The sequence below is a fragment of the Mizuhopecten yessoensis genome, unplaced genomic scaffold, assembly GCF_002113885.1.
Source record: "Mizuhopecten yessoensis strain PY_sf001 unplaced genomic scaffold, ASM211388v2 scaffold9359, whole genome shotgun sequence".
NCBI classification, from domain to species: domain Eukaryota; kingdom Metazoa; phylum Mollusca; class Bivalvia; order Pectinida; family Pectinidae; genus Mizuhopecten; species Mizuhopecten yessoensis.
In genome coordinates, this window is record NW_018408008.1 from 39,875 (window position 1) to 55,317 (window position 15,443).

General features: G+C 35.5%; 1 protein-coding gene and 1 long non-coding RNA gene across 2 annotated transcripts in view; one reads left to right on the forward strand and one right to left on the reverse strand.

Annotated features, from left to right (window-relative positions):
- LOC110457874 overlaps positions 1-15,443 on the reverse strand; it is an 82,560-nt gene that overhangs the window by 34,874 nt on the left and 32,243 nt on the right. The gene's annotated exons all lie outside the window — the stretch shown is intronic.
- LOC110457873 (protein FAM214B-like) lies at positions 7,818-9,246 on the forward strand. The gene is made up of 2 exons (XM_021509322.1): positions 7,818-8,014; positions 8,640-9,246. Exons 1-2 carry the CDS (start codon positions 7,910-7,912, stop codon positions 8,877-8,879), a joined length of 345 nt encoding a protein of 114 aa, XP_021364997.1. The 5' UTR covers positions 7,818-7,909; the 3' UTR covers positions 8,880-9,246.

The following is a 15,443-nucleotide window of genomic DNA, read 5'->3' on the forward strand; positions in this document are numbered from 1 at the left end:
TTGATACAGTGGTAATTAAGACCTAAATAATGACCTTGTAGACGGATAACCCCCAGATACTCTACTATTAGAGCTTTCGTTTTTCCATACAGATGTAGAAACATGTCAACACGATGACCTTGTTAGGTATAGAGTTTGGTTGACAGGTAAACGAGGTTTGCGGGTAAACCTCGTAGGAGGATCCCGTCAGCCGTATATTCCTCTGGTAGTGCATAACATGATATAATTGATAGCTCGTTTTTGTTTTGAAACCTGTTTTGCACATATATGCTATAAATACACACGTAGTACGTTTAGCTATTTCTATAAAGCACATACCAGGAAGTAAGACAAAGATACACCCCTGAAATGTTGGTGAATCATGATAAATATATACGACCAACTAACATTAGCAAAATAAAGCTTTTCTATATAAGCCTGGCATTTGACACAGGGTTGGTGTTTAAGGACTAGGATACATTCGCAGTTGATACCGTGCTCTGATAAACAATTCTATTTTTTTAAAGGAAACCAAGTACGAATTTAACATATGTTTTACGTTGTAACAGTTTAAAGCACATAACAACAAATCCATGTAGCATTACCCTATGTTCATGCAATATGTCTTTCCATGTCACAATTTTCTATTTTAAAAGAAAACTTCCATATCCTCTTTTAGTAATAATAAATATATAGTATTAGTTAATAAACTAATATACGAATGTTCACGCAATCTATTATAAGCTGAAAAAAATAGTATGATCATATGATTTAGCTCTTATTAAAGTATGACAATATGTTAGGTTGGTAGCTTTATCTAACGGATGTGACAATGTAAATTGGTAATTTACACACATACCTCCAGTTATCCCTTTGATCTCATGGAAGAATTCTCAAAACGCAGGAATGTCACATTGTCATGATACACATGTAGCAAAAAGTCTTTATGGTTACCTTGTAGACGAACTTTCTACAAACAGCGTTAACTAATGTCTTTCATATAGATGAAATATAAGTCACATGGGGACCGTATCAACACAATCCGTACAGCCAGAATGTCCCTATGGCCACTGCACATGTAGCCGGAGACGTTTGGTGGATTATTATCAGTCAAAGTTCCCCCTGGTACATAGCACTCAATGAATCGCTCTTCTTTTGAAAACCTGTTTTCACAAAGGATCTATAAATCCACCAGCACTACTTCAATCGACCTTGGTAATACCCATACCATCATGTAATGTAATATTTCAAGCGTGACTTGTCAGATAACTAGGATAAATATATGGACCGACGTAACAATAACAAATTGATGTTTTTTATATAAAGACATGTTTAGCGATATATTTGTTTGTTTATATTAAACACGAGTTTGTTGTTGCCTGGCCGGTCAACAGGACATTCACGACATTTTCCTGTGCTGAGATAGGACAGGGATACGTAGAAAAAAGGCACGAAACAATCTTAACATGCCTGAATTGTTTACGATTTGGATTGACTTTAAATATTATTTAATCGATTATTAAACTGAAATAAAAAAAGTCAAACTGTTTCCTTTAAGAAACCGCTGTCAAGTTTTCTATATTCGTATACGGTAGTCTTTTGTCAGCACTAGTATATCAAATTTCGAACGCCTCTTATATGTCAATGATATGTAATGTATGCCGTAGAGAACAATTATTCGATTGCCATAGAACAGAAGACATCGATTTTATTATGATATTCCTTAAATCTAGATATTGACTTATACTTATAAACACTCAGAACTTCATAATGCGATTTTGCACATTTCAAAATATATGTTTACATTGTAGACGAATTCTCAACAATCAGAGCCCCCTGGTGTATCTTATACATACAGTAATTATGTTATTGTGGTCTATATTAGCGGACTACTCTTCAACCAGAGGGCCCTTGTGTATCTAAAACATAAGTATAGTATTGTGGTCTACATTAGACGGGTTATTCTTCAATCAGATCCCCCTGTTGTATCTTATACATACAGTAATTATGTTATTGTGGTCTACATTAGACGGGCTACTCTTCAATCAGAGCCCCTTGTGTATCTAAAACATAAGTTTATTATTGTGGTCTGCACCATGACCCTGAAGACGGATACTCTTCTGTCTGAGCCCCTGTGTGTATTGTATACACATGCTAGTGTGGTCTACACGATGCCCTTGTCGACAGACACTCCAAAAACATAGCTCCCCAATGATTCTACAAATATAAAGCTAAGGCATTTCTGTTGACCTGGTAGACGGATCCAAGTAAACGGAAACTCTACACTCAGAGTTGCCTGGTGTATTACATACAGATGTAGTTTAAGCCTAAATGATGAACCTGAAATGTATCTGAGCCCCTTCGTGTATCGTATACACCGGTATTGTGGTCTCCATGATGGCCTTGTAGACGGATACCTTACAATATAAGATACATTGTTTTTGTTTTTAAAACGGGTTTTCATACAGGTTCTATATTTCTGTTTAACACATACCATAAAGTGTTCTATACAGGAGCCATTCAAGTCTAAAATTAAACACGTAATTTCACTTTTGGTACAAAAACCTTTATTGTGGATTGTAGAATATCATAAAAGGTTTTAAAAATGTTCAGATACATTTATAGAAGACCAGGCAACATGTTACGCATTTCGTCGAATGTTGCACGCTGGTAGTTGTTATCAGTTCGGTCTGCTTTACAATTGCTCTGATTATCAGGTATGCACACGTCCCCGGTCACGGCTATATGACCAGATGCAGATATAGGATCGGAGATGTCAAACATTACTGTTTCAATAGCACTCAATACCCAGTCCAAAATCATGTCATGCACGGTTGGCTCCGTACAAACTGGTTGAATAATTTAACGAATTTAGAACAGATACAGATGGTATACTGGGGCTCTAGATGGGATTATGTTGATGACTTTATCCACATAATGTCAGGTAGATTAAAATCGCAGCAGATCAGTACAAAGCATCGAACTCTTTTCGATAGATTTGTGGAATTCATTATATGAGTAGCATCACATTCTGGGGGAAGATACACACAACACTCATAGGGTGGCTTGTTCCCAGTGGCTTACGCTAGTGGGAAACTGAAGGACAGTGAGCGAACCTATGCAGTCGTTGAGAAGGAATGATTAGCAGTAGTCTGGGCGATCCAGACATTCCAGAAGTATTTGTATGGACGATAATTCATCTTGGAGACGGACCACCAGCCTTTATTGTATTTGAACAAGATGAAGGGAGTTAATTCAAGATTGATGCGATGGACGCTTCAGCTTCAGCCGTACCGATTCAAGATGCGAGCAATACGAGGAAGAGAAAATGTGGGAGCAGATTTCCTCAGCAGGATATGAAGACCAGAGCTATCCCAATGGCATGTAACTGGATGATAATAACTTTCAGAGGCAAAGCTTATTCTACTGGATGGGGCGTGTTGTCACATGCCGTTTGGACAGGGTGTATATAACTTGTAAATTTCAGTGTTTGAATGCCGTGCGCTTTCCAGCCAGGTAACTTTAACAGGTAAGTTGCGCATGCGCTAATGAGTGTTCTACAGTTGAGAAGGGCGGATATTACGGTTGCGGACCGTGTAGTGAACGTTGGAGCGCAATTAGCTGCTTGCGGTAAGTTTAAACTTGTTTAAGTTATACCAGATATATTATAACAAATGTATTGAGTCATATATAGGCAGACATTATACGTGCCGTATAAAAGTGTATTGAACCTGGTATGAATGTATGCATACCCGGTACTGTGAGCGCACTGGGGTGTATATATGCATGTGTATGGGACCAGGTAAAACGTGAACAATAGCACTGTTAGCTTTGTTCAGCATAATGAAATGTTTAGTGCTAGCACTACTGTTCAAATACTATATATAACCAGTTCAGATATAAATTATATTGTATTAATCAATAATTGTAATTAAATAGTATTCTAGTATAATACTATCGTTACGTGTACATTGGTTATTTAATAAAGGCATACGTATACTGTAGCTTTTCGTCCTTGGACCGTCGACGTCTGTGTAACAGAAGGCCAAATACAGATGGTCATTTTGGTACTCTACCACTATCAGATCCCGATGACGTGATACTGAACGTTCCCAGATTAACCCTTCACCTACATATATACCTACCTGTACTTGTGTGATCATGGAGAGGGTAAACATAATACCCTTGTATTTGGCTGGTCTGTGTGACCTATTCCTATATATTCTTACCTGGACCTGTGTGGCCATGGAGAGGTAACACTTTATACCCGTACATTAGACTGGTCTGTGTGACCTGCAGTTGACTGGTCTGTGCGACCTGTTTATGTTTCACTGGTCTGTGTGACCTGTTCCAGCCGGATCTATATGACCCGCTACTTTATATATGTTTGTGTAAGCTTGGAGGGGGACTCCACTGAAATTGGCCGAGTCTACGGGAGGACGGCGTCATCGACATTGGAGACGACACGACAGCGCCCAACAAGCTACAGAGACTTTAGGGTGTTGATATGGCATTCTGTAATATTAGTTATATATATATATATATATATGTACAGATTACATGTCATTAGTTAGCGAGTTGATAGTGAGAGAGAGAGAGAGAGAGTCGTTCGGATTTTGTGTGTGATGAATATTGTATATTATGTACAAATTATGCATTGTAAATACATTGTATATACGGTATTAACCGTATTTGCCATATGTTCTAAGAAACCAGTATTTACTCAATCCCGGTCTGTTGTCGTTACATAACTTGGTTGTAATTGGTCATACTTTAATTATCAATTGTGGTTCTTTAATTCACTCACACGACATGCCATCACCATATTCATGTTTAAATCAATACAGAATTAAGCTTAATTTCTTTCGTTTACGTCAAGAAGATAGATCCGTTTAAGCTTCGGGAATACATAGCACACTGTCAGGTTGAACTCTAACAAACACGACTAATGCATAGTAATCTTACAGAATAAGTGCTGTGCATGCTACAATATGTGAATAATAAACTTATCTAGTTTTGTTATTATATTAAGTCATATTTACCTGTCCAATATCTCATTGTGTCCATGTATTTTAAGTATGCTATACACGAAACAAAACGATTTTTAAGACAATTGCATAATTATTTTAACCGTCAATACATCGAGATTATTGATATTATGTGTTTTAATGTGAGGATATATTATCATTAATTTGACTGATTTAAAAATGTTTTCATATTTTTAATAAGGTTATCGCTCCCATATCAAGTGATCTTTCTCACCAAATAGCAGAAAGAGCCTTAATTGAACCAAAGCACTTACCTCAATTCACGACAGGTGACCTCGCAGACAACTTTCGTTTACGCGCAGTGTTTCACAATGACTGTATACACAGACAGCTATATTCAACATGTATTTTACAGTAAAACTACGTTGATGCCTTCTTTACACAGGCAGTTTAGTTGTACAAGGAGACTCATGGATAAAATAAAATCAAAACTCTTCAATTGTGTTTTTCCTGCATTAGCTGCACGTATCTCCTCCATTATGTCGTTATAATGACGGCATAAACACTGGTACTATGGCAATATGAGGGACATTCCAGTGTCCCGTCTTACAAAACATACAATGGTGTATTGACACAAGTAAATCAGTTTGTGAAAACTGGTTTGCACTACGTTTTCGATACAAATAGGTGTCCTATCCACTGGATTGTGCAAACCAATACTAGCATGTAACACATTGATCACCGCTCGGCAAACTGTTCATCTACATAATTGTGTACGGTTGAGAATAAAGAGGGTCTTCTGTACATCTATACTCACTGTTGTACCGACCGCGGACTGCTTACCTGATAAGATTAACTGTGTGATGTTGAAATATACAAGTACATGAAATTACTAGAATGAGACGCAGATACAGTTAGCAGTATGCATTTTGTTCATCGATTTCCTAAATCAAACTAACGAAATGTGTTTCCTTAAGACTTTAAATGATCTAGTAAAATCAAAATAATTTTCCATTTTGACGTGTTCAAGATAACAGGTTTATTTCTAGTTTTTTAACAAGACCGTGCGTTCATGTCATAAACAAGAAGGTGAATAATTGGATGTCTAGCAAACGTATATTTGAATGCAGTCCAATATGTATGTATATATGCACACTGTAATGTAAAGTTGAAATCACGAAAAGAAAGTATTGAAGCCTTGTGACGCCAAACTCGTCTGAACTTATACCAATTATACCTTCCAAACAATATGGAGGTTACTTTCCCCAAATTTCAGATTGAGTTGGCATGCAGTTCTGGGCTTTTTTTAATAACATTGTAAACACACAACGCGATGTATCTTGCCATAATGACGTCACAAAGTGAGTGATGATATTGCATGCGTCGGCATCTTCCTCTTTTTAGATATTATCAAAAAATATTAAAATCGCATGTAAATATATAATGTATATGGACAGAGAGGTAATAGCGACAGTACAGACAAATAAATTTGTTAAATTAGCTGGTCGATCCGTCCCTTTATCAACACGGAAACATGAACTGTTATATAACACAACATATAACATATATAAACAGTCACCATGGAACAATTATACCACAAATTTTACATAAACAACAAACAGTAGGTATTTATGTGGAATATGCTTTTGTTGTTGAATATCCCCTCGGCTAACAGAAAGCTAAGCACTGTACAAAAATCATTTTGATTACGTGAGGTCAAGTGCATTGATAGAAACATGAATAAATCTAGAGAACAATATATAGTATAGGCCTACTTGTTCGTGTAAACACGGCGTGAAAAAATACGAGAGACGGAGTGTATCTCTACGTCGAAATGGCAGACGGGGTCATTCCCACTTGATAAAGGTAGTAAACAGAAGTCAAAGATTGGACATGTCGGGTAATGTGACGGTAACCGGATAGTAAAATGCTGGCTAATGGTTTTACATAATAATTATTATCTGGATTAGATTAAACAGCTCGCAACGTCTAGCCCATAAGGACCACAGGCAATCTCGCTCACAAAGAAAAACCTGTCCTAAGCATGAATCTAAAGGAAAATTTCTTTGAAACATTCCAATTTATTCATATTCAGGTCTGATCAATATAACTCCTTTTCAATCTAATGATGTTTATTTGCCATAAGTTAAAAACAAAATTCACTTATCAAAATGGTCCCTGTCTGCATCAATGAATTTAAATATCATGTTGTTCTAAGACAAACATTCCAAAGACATCCGTGTGACCTTGTATAATACTGTGTATAAATACAATGTTAGTAAAATTTATTATCAGATGGTTCGCCATGCATGTGGGATAACTTTATGTTGTTGATGTATATACATGTATTGATAATAATCATAATAACACATCACGGTCACTTAATATATCATTTATTATAATATTGAAATTAATCCCCAACACTACCTTTTTTTTCGCGCATAAAATGTTAAACATATATGATGCTATTTGTATTGAGGTTGAGATTTTGGGAGACTGTTTCTTTTCCGTCGAATAAGAACAGGGAAACAATGTACCCTAGTGACAGAACAGATTTTATAGGTACATGCATGACCTTGATATGTATTGTATAGTCTTAGAAACAAAACACTTGCACCTTTTCTCCTTTTTTATAATACCTGTGAATAACGTTGTTGCTTGGAACTTTTATCAAAATATTAATCCTTCTATATTCCCACAGGCTCCGGTGAAAAGGAAGTCCATGGGACGATTTGACTTTGACAATAACTGATCAACACTCGTGCCATCAAAAGTAGGTGACCCAGTTGGCAAGTACACAGTGTCCCTCGGTACTGAACAGATTTATAACATTTTGAAGTTTAATGTCATTTCAATACAATTCCTGACATTATTTACTTTTTTTTCACATATTTTTGAACAAGCGATGCCTGATATCTGTTTGTAGTGCTTTGTCCTGTTCCATGGTGGTGCTCCATTTCGAATGTACCGGAGTTGCTGTGAACTCCAGCAAAGGACTAAGTACCAGTGCACCAGCATCTACCAACAGTCTCTTCGAACACTTTGAGGTATTTTGACATCTACAGTTAAAAGATTTGTTAGAGTTTGTATAGACCTCAATAAGTTCTTGGATTTATGATTGAGTGTTAATCAGTGCAATATCATTAGAGTCTTTGAGCTGCTTACTGGCATTACATTGGCATGTTTTACACTCATTGGAGCATAACTTAGTATGGGCACAAAGCACTAGGTCGTGGGTTCGAGCCCTACGTGAGGCAGTCGTTAGGTTTTTTTTTCTCTGGGTACTTCATAGCAAAAGGGCCTAGGGCAATGATATTTTGCCAGTAGCATATTGTGATGAAGGGCTATCAAGTTGTTTAACGTAATGGCCTTTTTAGACTTTCAATGTAGCAGGGGACTAAGTGTGTTAAAATCTATCAACAGGTTCTTAAGTGGTAATGCTATTTAGCCTGTAGCTTTATTTTCGTCAACTTTTAAAGTTGCAAGTGCGAGATTCGTACCAGGTGAGTAATACAGACCCAACGGGCATCTTGGTTTATGTTTTATTGACATTTATACTGGTATTTACTGTTATGCCATCAGAGGGTTCATGTTGTATGGATATAAATGCTTGATTGTTAACATTACATTTGTATTCAATCTTCATAACGCAAGTTGTCTGTCTAATTCTAGGAATCTGTATTGAATGGTCGAATAGAGTCTGTTGGGGTGGTCAGTGGCTTTACAGCAGAGTTTGGAGCCGGAGGCTGCTTCTGTCCCAAACCTGTGACAATACCTGTTACTGCCTACTTCTTCCAGCTGTCAGATGAAAATGCCCCCTCGCCCTACCTTGTAAATCTGAACACCCCTCTCTACATTGTAAAGTGTGAATCTCTCACCCTACCTTGTAAGTCTCTACATTGTAAAGTGTGAACCCCTCACCCTACCTGATAAGTCTGAATATCCCTCTCTACATTGTAAAATGTGAATCTCTCACCCTACCTGGTAAGTCTGAACACCCCCTCTACATTGTAAAGTGTGAACCTCTCACCCTACCTGGTAAGTCTGAACATCCCACTCTATATTGTAAAGTGTGAATCTCTCACCCTACCTGGTAAGTCTGAACATCCCTCTCTACATTGTAAAGTGTGAACCCCTCACCATACCTGGTAAGTCTGACCTCCCTCTCTACATTGTTAAGTGTTAACCCCTCACCTTACCTGGTAAGTCTGGACACCCCTCTCTACATTGTTAAGTGTAAATCTCTCACCCTACCTTGTAAGTCTCTACATTGTAAAGTGTGAACCCCTCACCCTACCTGGTAAGTCTGAACACCCCCCTCTACATTGTAAAGTGTGAACCTCTCACCCTACCTGGTAAGTCTGAACATCCCTCTCAATATTGTAAAGTGTGAATCTCTCACCCTACCTGGTAAGTCTGAACATCCCTCTGTATACTGTAAAGTGTGGATATCTCACCCTACCTTTTAAGTCTGAACATCCCCCTCTACATTGTTAAGTGTGAACCTCTCACCCTACCTGGTAAGTCTGAACATCCCTCTCGATATTGTAAAGTGTGAATATCTTACCCTTTCTGGTAAGTATGGACACCCCTCTCTACATTGTAAAGTGTTAACCCCTCACCCTACCTGGTAAGTCTGGACACCCCTCACTACATTGTTAATTGTAAATCTCTCACCCTTCCTTGTAAGTCTCTACATTGTAAAGTGTTAACCCCTCACCCTACCTGGTAAGTCTGAACACCCCCTCTACATTGTAAAGTGTGAACCTCTCACCCTACCTGGTAAGTCTGAACATCCCTCTCTATATTGTAAAGTGTGAATCTCTCACCCTACCTGGTAAGTCCGGACATCCCTCTCACTATTGTAAAGTGTGAATCTCTCACCCTACCTGGTAAGTCTGAACATCCCTCTCTACATTGTTAAGTGTGAACCTCTCACCCTACCTGGCGTTCAGACGCCATAATATAAAGTGAAATATGTGTACAAGATTTCAACATTGAATAATAAATCAGAATGCATTTTTTTTTAAGAATTCAACCATAAGAAGAAAATATAAGTCCCCTAGCATTAAGTTCAAAATGCCCATCGGGTATAACAAAAATATTTGAATAGAAAATAGAAGTATATTTTACAGGGAGTGGTACAATAAAGGAATAATTGTAATTGATGATCTAATCAGAGACATAAATATCTATGCTTTTACACATTTCAAGAATTCAAACAGATTTATGATATTAATACAAACTTTTTACGATACCAGGGTCTAATTACTGCCATTACAGAGTATATAATACAAGAAGATAGGTCAAATGTAGAGGTTAACTATCCATGTATACCAATAAATATAGAAGTGTTTTTGAAAAATAAAAAGGGGATGAGTGATTTTTATAGCTTGTTTTGTAGAAATTATACTATTTCAACAGGTAAAAAAAAATATGGGATGATATGTTTCAATTTGTTGATGAAGTTTGGATTTTTTTTTTGTAAAATGCCATTTAAAATTACGACAAATACCAAATTACAGTGGTTCCAGTAGATAATTATTCAGCACATTTTGACAACTAATGCATATTTGTTTAAGGTAGGAATAGTAGATAACCCTTACTGTGAACTGTGTAAACTAGAAATAGAGACAATAGAGCATGTATTCTGGGAATGTGACAAAGTCAAGAATATTTTACAAAATTTTGAGTTTTTATTAGATGCATTGATTATTCCATTTGATTATAATAAACAAACATTTCTTTTTGGTTTTTATAACTATAATGGACTTAATAAAAGTAACAATAGTATTATTTTAATAATAAAACAGTATGTATACAAGGCAAAATGTCTTAAAGTGCCTTTATTGTTTGAGTACAGGTAACTTACATTAATCCGTGTTTGTCTAACAATCAAAAATACGACAAGCCACTGTCATACTTAAAACACACCCACTACATTTACCGGATATTAACCAGACAGCGGTCTATTTATAGTGTCATGTCGACACACGAATGCTATGCAGAGGGTATGTAAATCAACTAGCTCGACTGCATATTCAGTAAGGTCATTTTCATAGTATAGACGCCATTATATAAAGTGAAATATGTGTACAAGATTTCAACATTGAATAATAAATCAGAATGCATTTTTTTTTAAAGAATTCGACCATAAGAAGAAAATATAAGTCCCCTAGCATTAAGTTCAAAATGCCCATCTGGTATAACAAAAATATTTTTAATAAAAAATAGAAGCATATTTTACAGGGAGTGGTACAATAAAGGAATAATTGTAATTGATGATCTAACCAGAGACATAAATATCTATGCTTTTTACACATTTCAAGAATTCAAACAGATTTATGATATCGATACAAACTGTTTACGATACCTTGGTCTAATAAATGCCATTAGAGAGTATATAATACAAGAAGATAGGTCAAATGTAGAGGTTAACTATCCATTTATACCAATAAATATAGAAGTGTTTTTGAAAAATAAAAAGGGGATAAGAGATTTTTATAGCTTGTTTTGTAAAAAATGATACTATATCAACAGGTAAAAAATAAATATGGGATGATATGTTTCAATTTGTTGATGAAGTTTGGATTTTTTTTTTTATAAAATGCCATTTAAAATTACGAAAAATACCAAATTACAGTGGTTCCAGTACAGGATTAATCAGCACATTTTGACAACTAATGCATATTTGTTTAAGGCAGGAATAGTAGATAACCCTTACTGTGAACTGTGTAAACTAGAAATAGAGACAATAGAGCATGTATTCTGGGAATGTGACAAAGTCAAGAATATTTTACAAAATTTTGAGTTTTTATTAGATGCATTGATTATTCCATTTGATTATAATAAACAAACATTTCTTTTTGGTTTTTATAACTATAATGGACTTAATAAAAGTGACAATAGTATTATTTTAATAATAAAACAGTATATATACCAGGCAAGATATCTTAAAGTGCCCTTATTGCTTGGGTACAGGTCTAACAATATTAAAAATACGACAAGCCACTGTCATACTTAAAACACACCCACTACATTTACCGGATATTAACCAGACAGCGGTCTATTTATAGTGTCATGTCGACACACGAATGCTATGCAGAGGGTATGTAAATCAACTAGCTCGACTGCATATTCAGTAAGGTCATGTTCATAGTATAGACGCCATTATATAAAGTGAAATATGTGTACAAGATTTCAACATTGAATAATAAATCAGAATGCATTTTTTGAAAGAAATCGACCATAAGAAGAAAATATATAGGAGTTGTTCGTTTAAATATAAAAACAGTATTTACGGTGGGTTTACATAAGTTTAAAAGTTACAAGTGCAAAATCCATGTATACAGATGGGATCACAGTGGTGTTTGTTTACTTTACGTTACGTCAGACGTGTACGTTTAAATCTTAACTTGATATAAGCTCATATAACAATATAGCCCTAACATTTTGTTTTGTGTAGATTAACTAAAATACTCTACTTATAACATCGTGTTGATGTGGTCTACTTGAAAAAAGCACACCCGAGAACTCTGCTAGTTGTTTTCCAAAAATTACACAAAGACATTTATTGTTGTAAGAAATAGTTTATGCTAATACCAGGGTATAATAGCATTTAACAAAATCCAAAACAATTACAAAATAATTTGAGATTGGAATAGAAATTTAATGTTTTACATAAACTTATAAAATCGCATTCCTGAAGAATAGGCTGTGACCTTGTAGATACATTTCCTTCACACTCAGACTACGTTATGTCTCTTTTCACAGGTAGCTGTATTGTACATGTTGACTAGGTAATACCTTTAGTACATGGTGCCATTTACACACAGGCATCTAATGTCTTCACGCTTACCTATGCATTCATAATATTCATAACTCCGCATTGTTTTCACCAAAACACAGCTGTATATATGTCCTTTAACATGTCACTTTAAATCACGGTGTACACTTTGCCGCTATGGCTATATTTTAATTTAAGCACTAGTATAAACAAGCAATGGTGCATTCACATAATATCATGTTTAAAACGACATTTAAATCCAGTTTTCAATAGTTCTTCAATTGAAAACGCCCTCTTATTCATTGAGTTATGCAAACTTATATAAACACGTAATGTAATACGAAATATTGACAATGTAATCATCTATTTGCAAACAAATACAACACACGGAGTATAAACAAGAGAGGGGTTCCTACTTAATGATGATCGTTATTAAGGTTTTGTTATTTACTAAGGATGTATGGTGTTACTGTCACTATAGTAAATAAAATACCGTACACAAAGCAGGTAGCAACATTATATTAGAGGCACTGTGAGGAAGGGTATTTTTTCACAACGAACTCAATCAAAACTTTTGAAATAAACTACTTTATTCTGATACAGCTTATCTGTTTTCGCCCTTTCAGTTTGCAAAGTTAAGGTTACTAGCTTGGTCAAATTAACACATAGTAGATCTACAAATATAGTATCACCCCACGTCTACTGCAATTCACAGTCCATCAAGTAATACAAATCGAGTGCAATTAATCAATGACTGTATCCAAAGACACTAATACTACATGTACAGCAAGTATTTAAGTTATCAGTCCAGAGCTGAACACCTCAAACAGTCTCATCTAGCAGAAGACTCATGTTGTTACACTTACTCTTGTAATTCTTGTTATTACATACAGACCTTACACCTTACATTTAGTTAATTACCAGAGTCCAATTAACAAAAAAGAAACGTGTTAAGGAAAAAATATTACAACTTTATCAAACCTACAACCAGGCATTGTAAAATGCGATAGCAATATACACTTCTTCAAAGTCTGAAGTCTCTGGGCTATTAATAAAACATAACTAAACAGTGTTTTTTTGAATTTCTTAATGAAATATACGGAAGACGGAACGATAAAAAAATTGTTTCGTAGTAACTACTTACTCTATAGTAATAACGACAAAGATTTATTGTAATAACAAATTACTGCCTTGAAACAAACAATATAACTAAGACAAAGTAATGGTCATGCTTTATTAACGGTATGTGATTTATTGGTAACATATACATTAACTTGTACCAGTAGTCACGCAAGGCAAATTCAAGATAACTATACAATTATATATATCCACCTGAACGGAACAGTTTAAAATTTCTTATATCAACTGTAACCAATTAAGTCAGCAACTCACTAGTCAAGTGTCCGTTAAATTGCAGTGTCACCTTAACAAATGTTGTATATTATTAGCATTATTATATCTTATGTCTTACGTCAAAACTACTTAACCGAGATACAAATGTAGTACAAATATAACAAAACCAGTCATCGTCATCAGTCCTTTATACAAGTTTACGGGAGAGGTGTTACACCAGCGGTAGTATTTGAAAAAGAAAACAATAAAACTTAGACAAAAGAAATATGACATATTTAAAATAGTTTCTCCTTATAAGCTGAATATTAAAATTAGTCGATGCACAATAAGAAATGGAAAAAATAACGTGTGCCTGCATCAAAAGTGGTGAAAACAGATGGGTTAATTGATTGCGTATTGAATTCCAGTCAAAGACATCATTGGTTATTAACTGTTATAATTGTTTAATTTGAGTCAATGAGCCGTATTGCACAATCAAGGAGAAAAATAACTAATCTTTGCTTCTCTAGCTTTATAACATATGCAACGTTAAAAAACATATATAAACAACCGCAGAACCGATTTATACAATTGTCTCCTGAAGTGTTCGGGTATACAGATGTGTCGCGCAACTGTACACATTTAAGGATACAACTTTTAGAATGAGATGTGACGTTATTTAAAGACGGCTAGTCGAGGAATAATGAGATAAAGACCGACATTACAAAAGTGAGACCGGGGTAATTCGGTCCCTTTTTTATATTAAAGTCCGTTCTAGGAAGTATGGCAGCACGTCCGTTTTTGAACATTATTTAACTATCCTGTTGGAAGATCGGATGGCCGAACGTTCGGACACGCATTCGGGTAAGTTCGGCCCAAATTGAAATCAGCGTAATTATGAAGTCATAAAGCATGCAACGTCAGATTTTATTAGTCGAAACTGTTCGGGCCCAAATTGATATTTCAATGAATTCATATCGTACAGCAATATGGTTGTGAGTGATTGGCTTGGCTTTTATGTATTATCATTTGAAGCTGTCNTGAGCCCCTATTGCATATAATTAGTACACATGGTGTATTGTGATCCACACTCTGAATTGATGAATTGATTGAAAAGATGGATACTCTACAATCTTAGCCCCTGTGTGTATTACATACACCGGTTATTGTGGTCTTCGCGATGACCTTGTAGTCGGATACTCTACAATCTGAGCCCCTTTGTGCATTTTATACACCGGTTATTGTGGTCTTCACGATGACCTTGTAATCGGATACTCCACAATCTGAGCCCCTGTGTGTATTACATACACCGGTTATTGTTGTCCACACGATGACTGTGTAGACGGATACTCTATAAT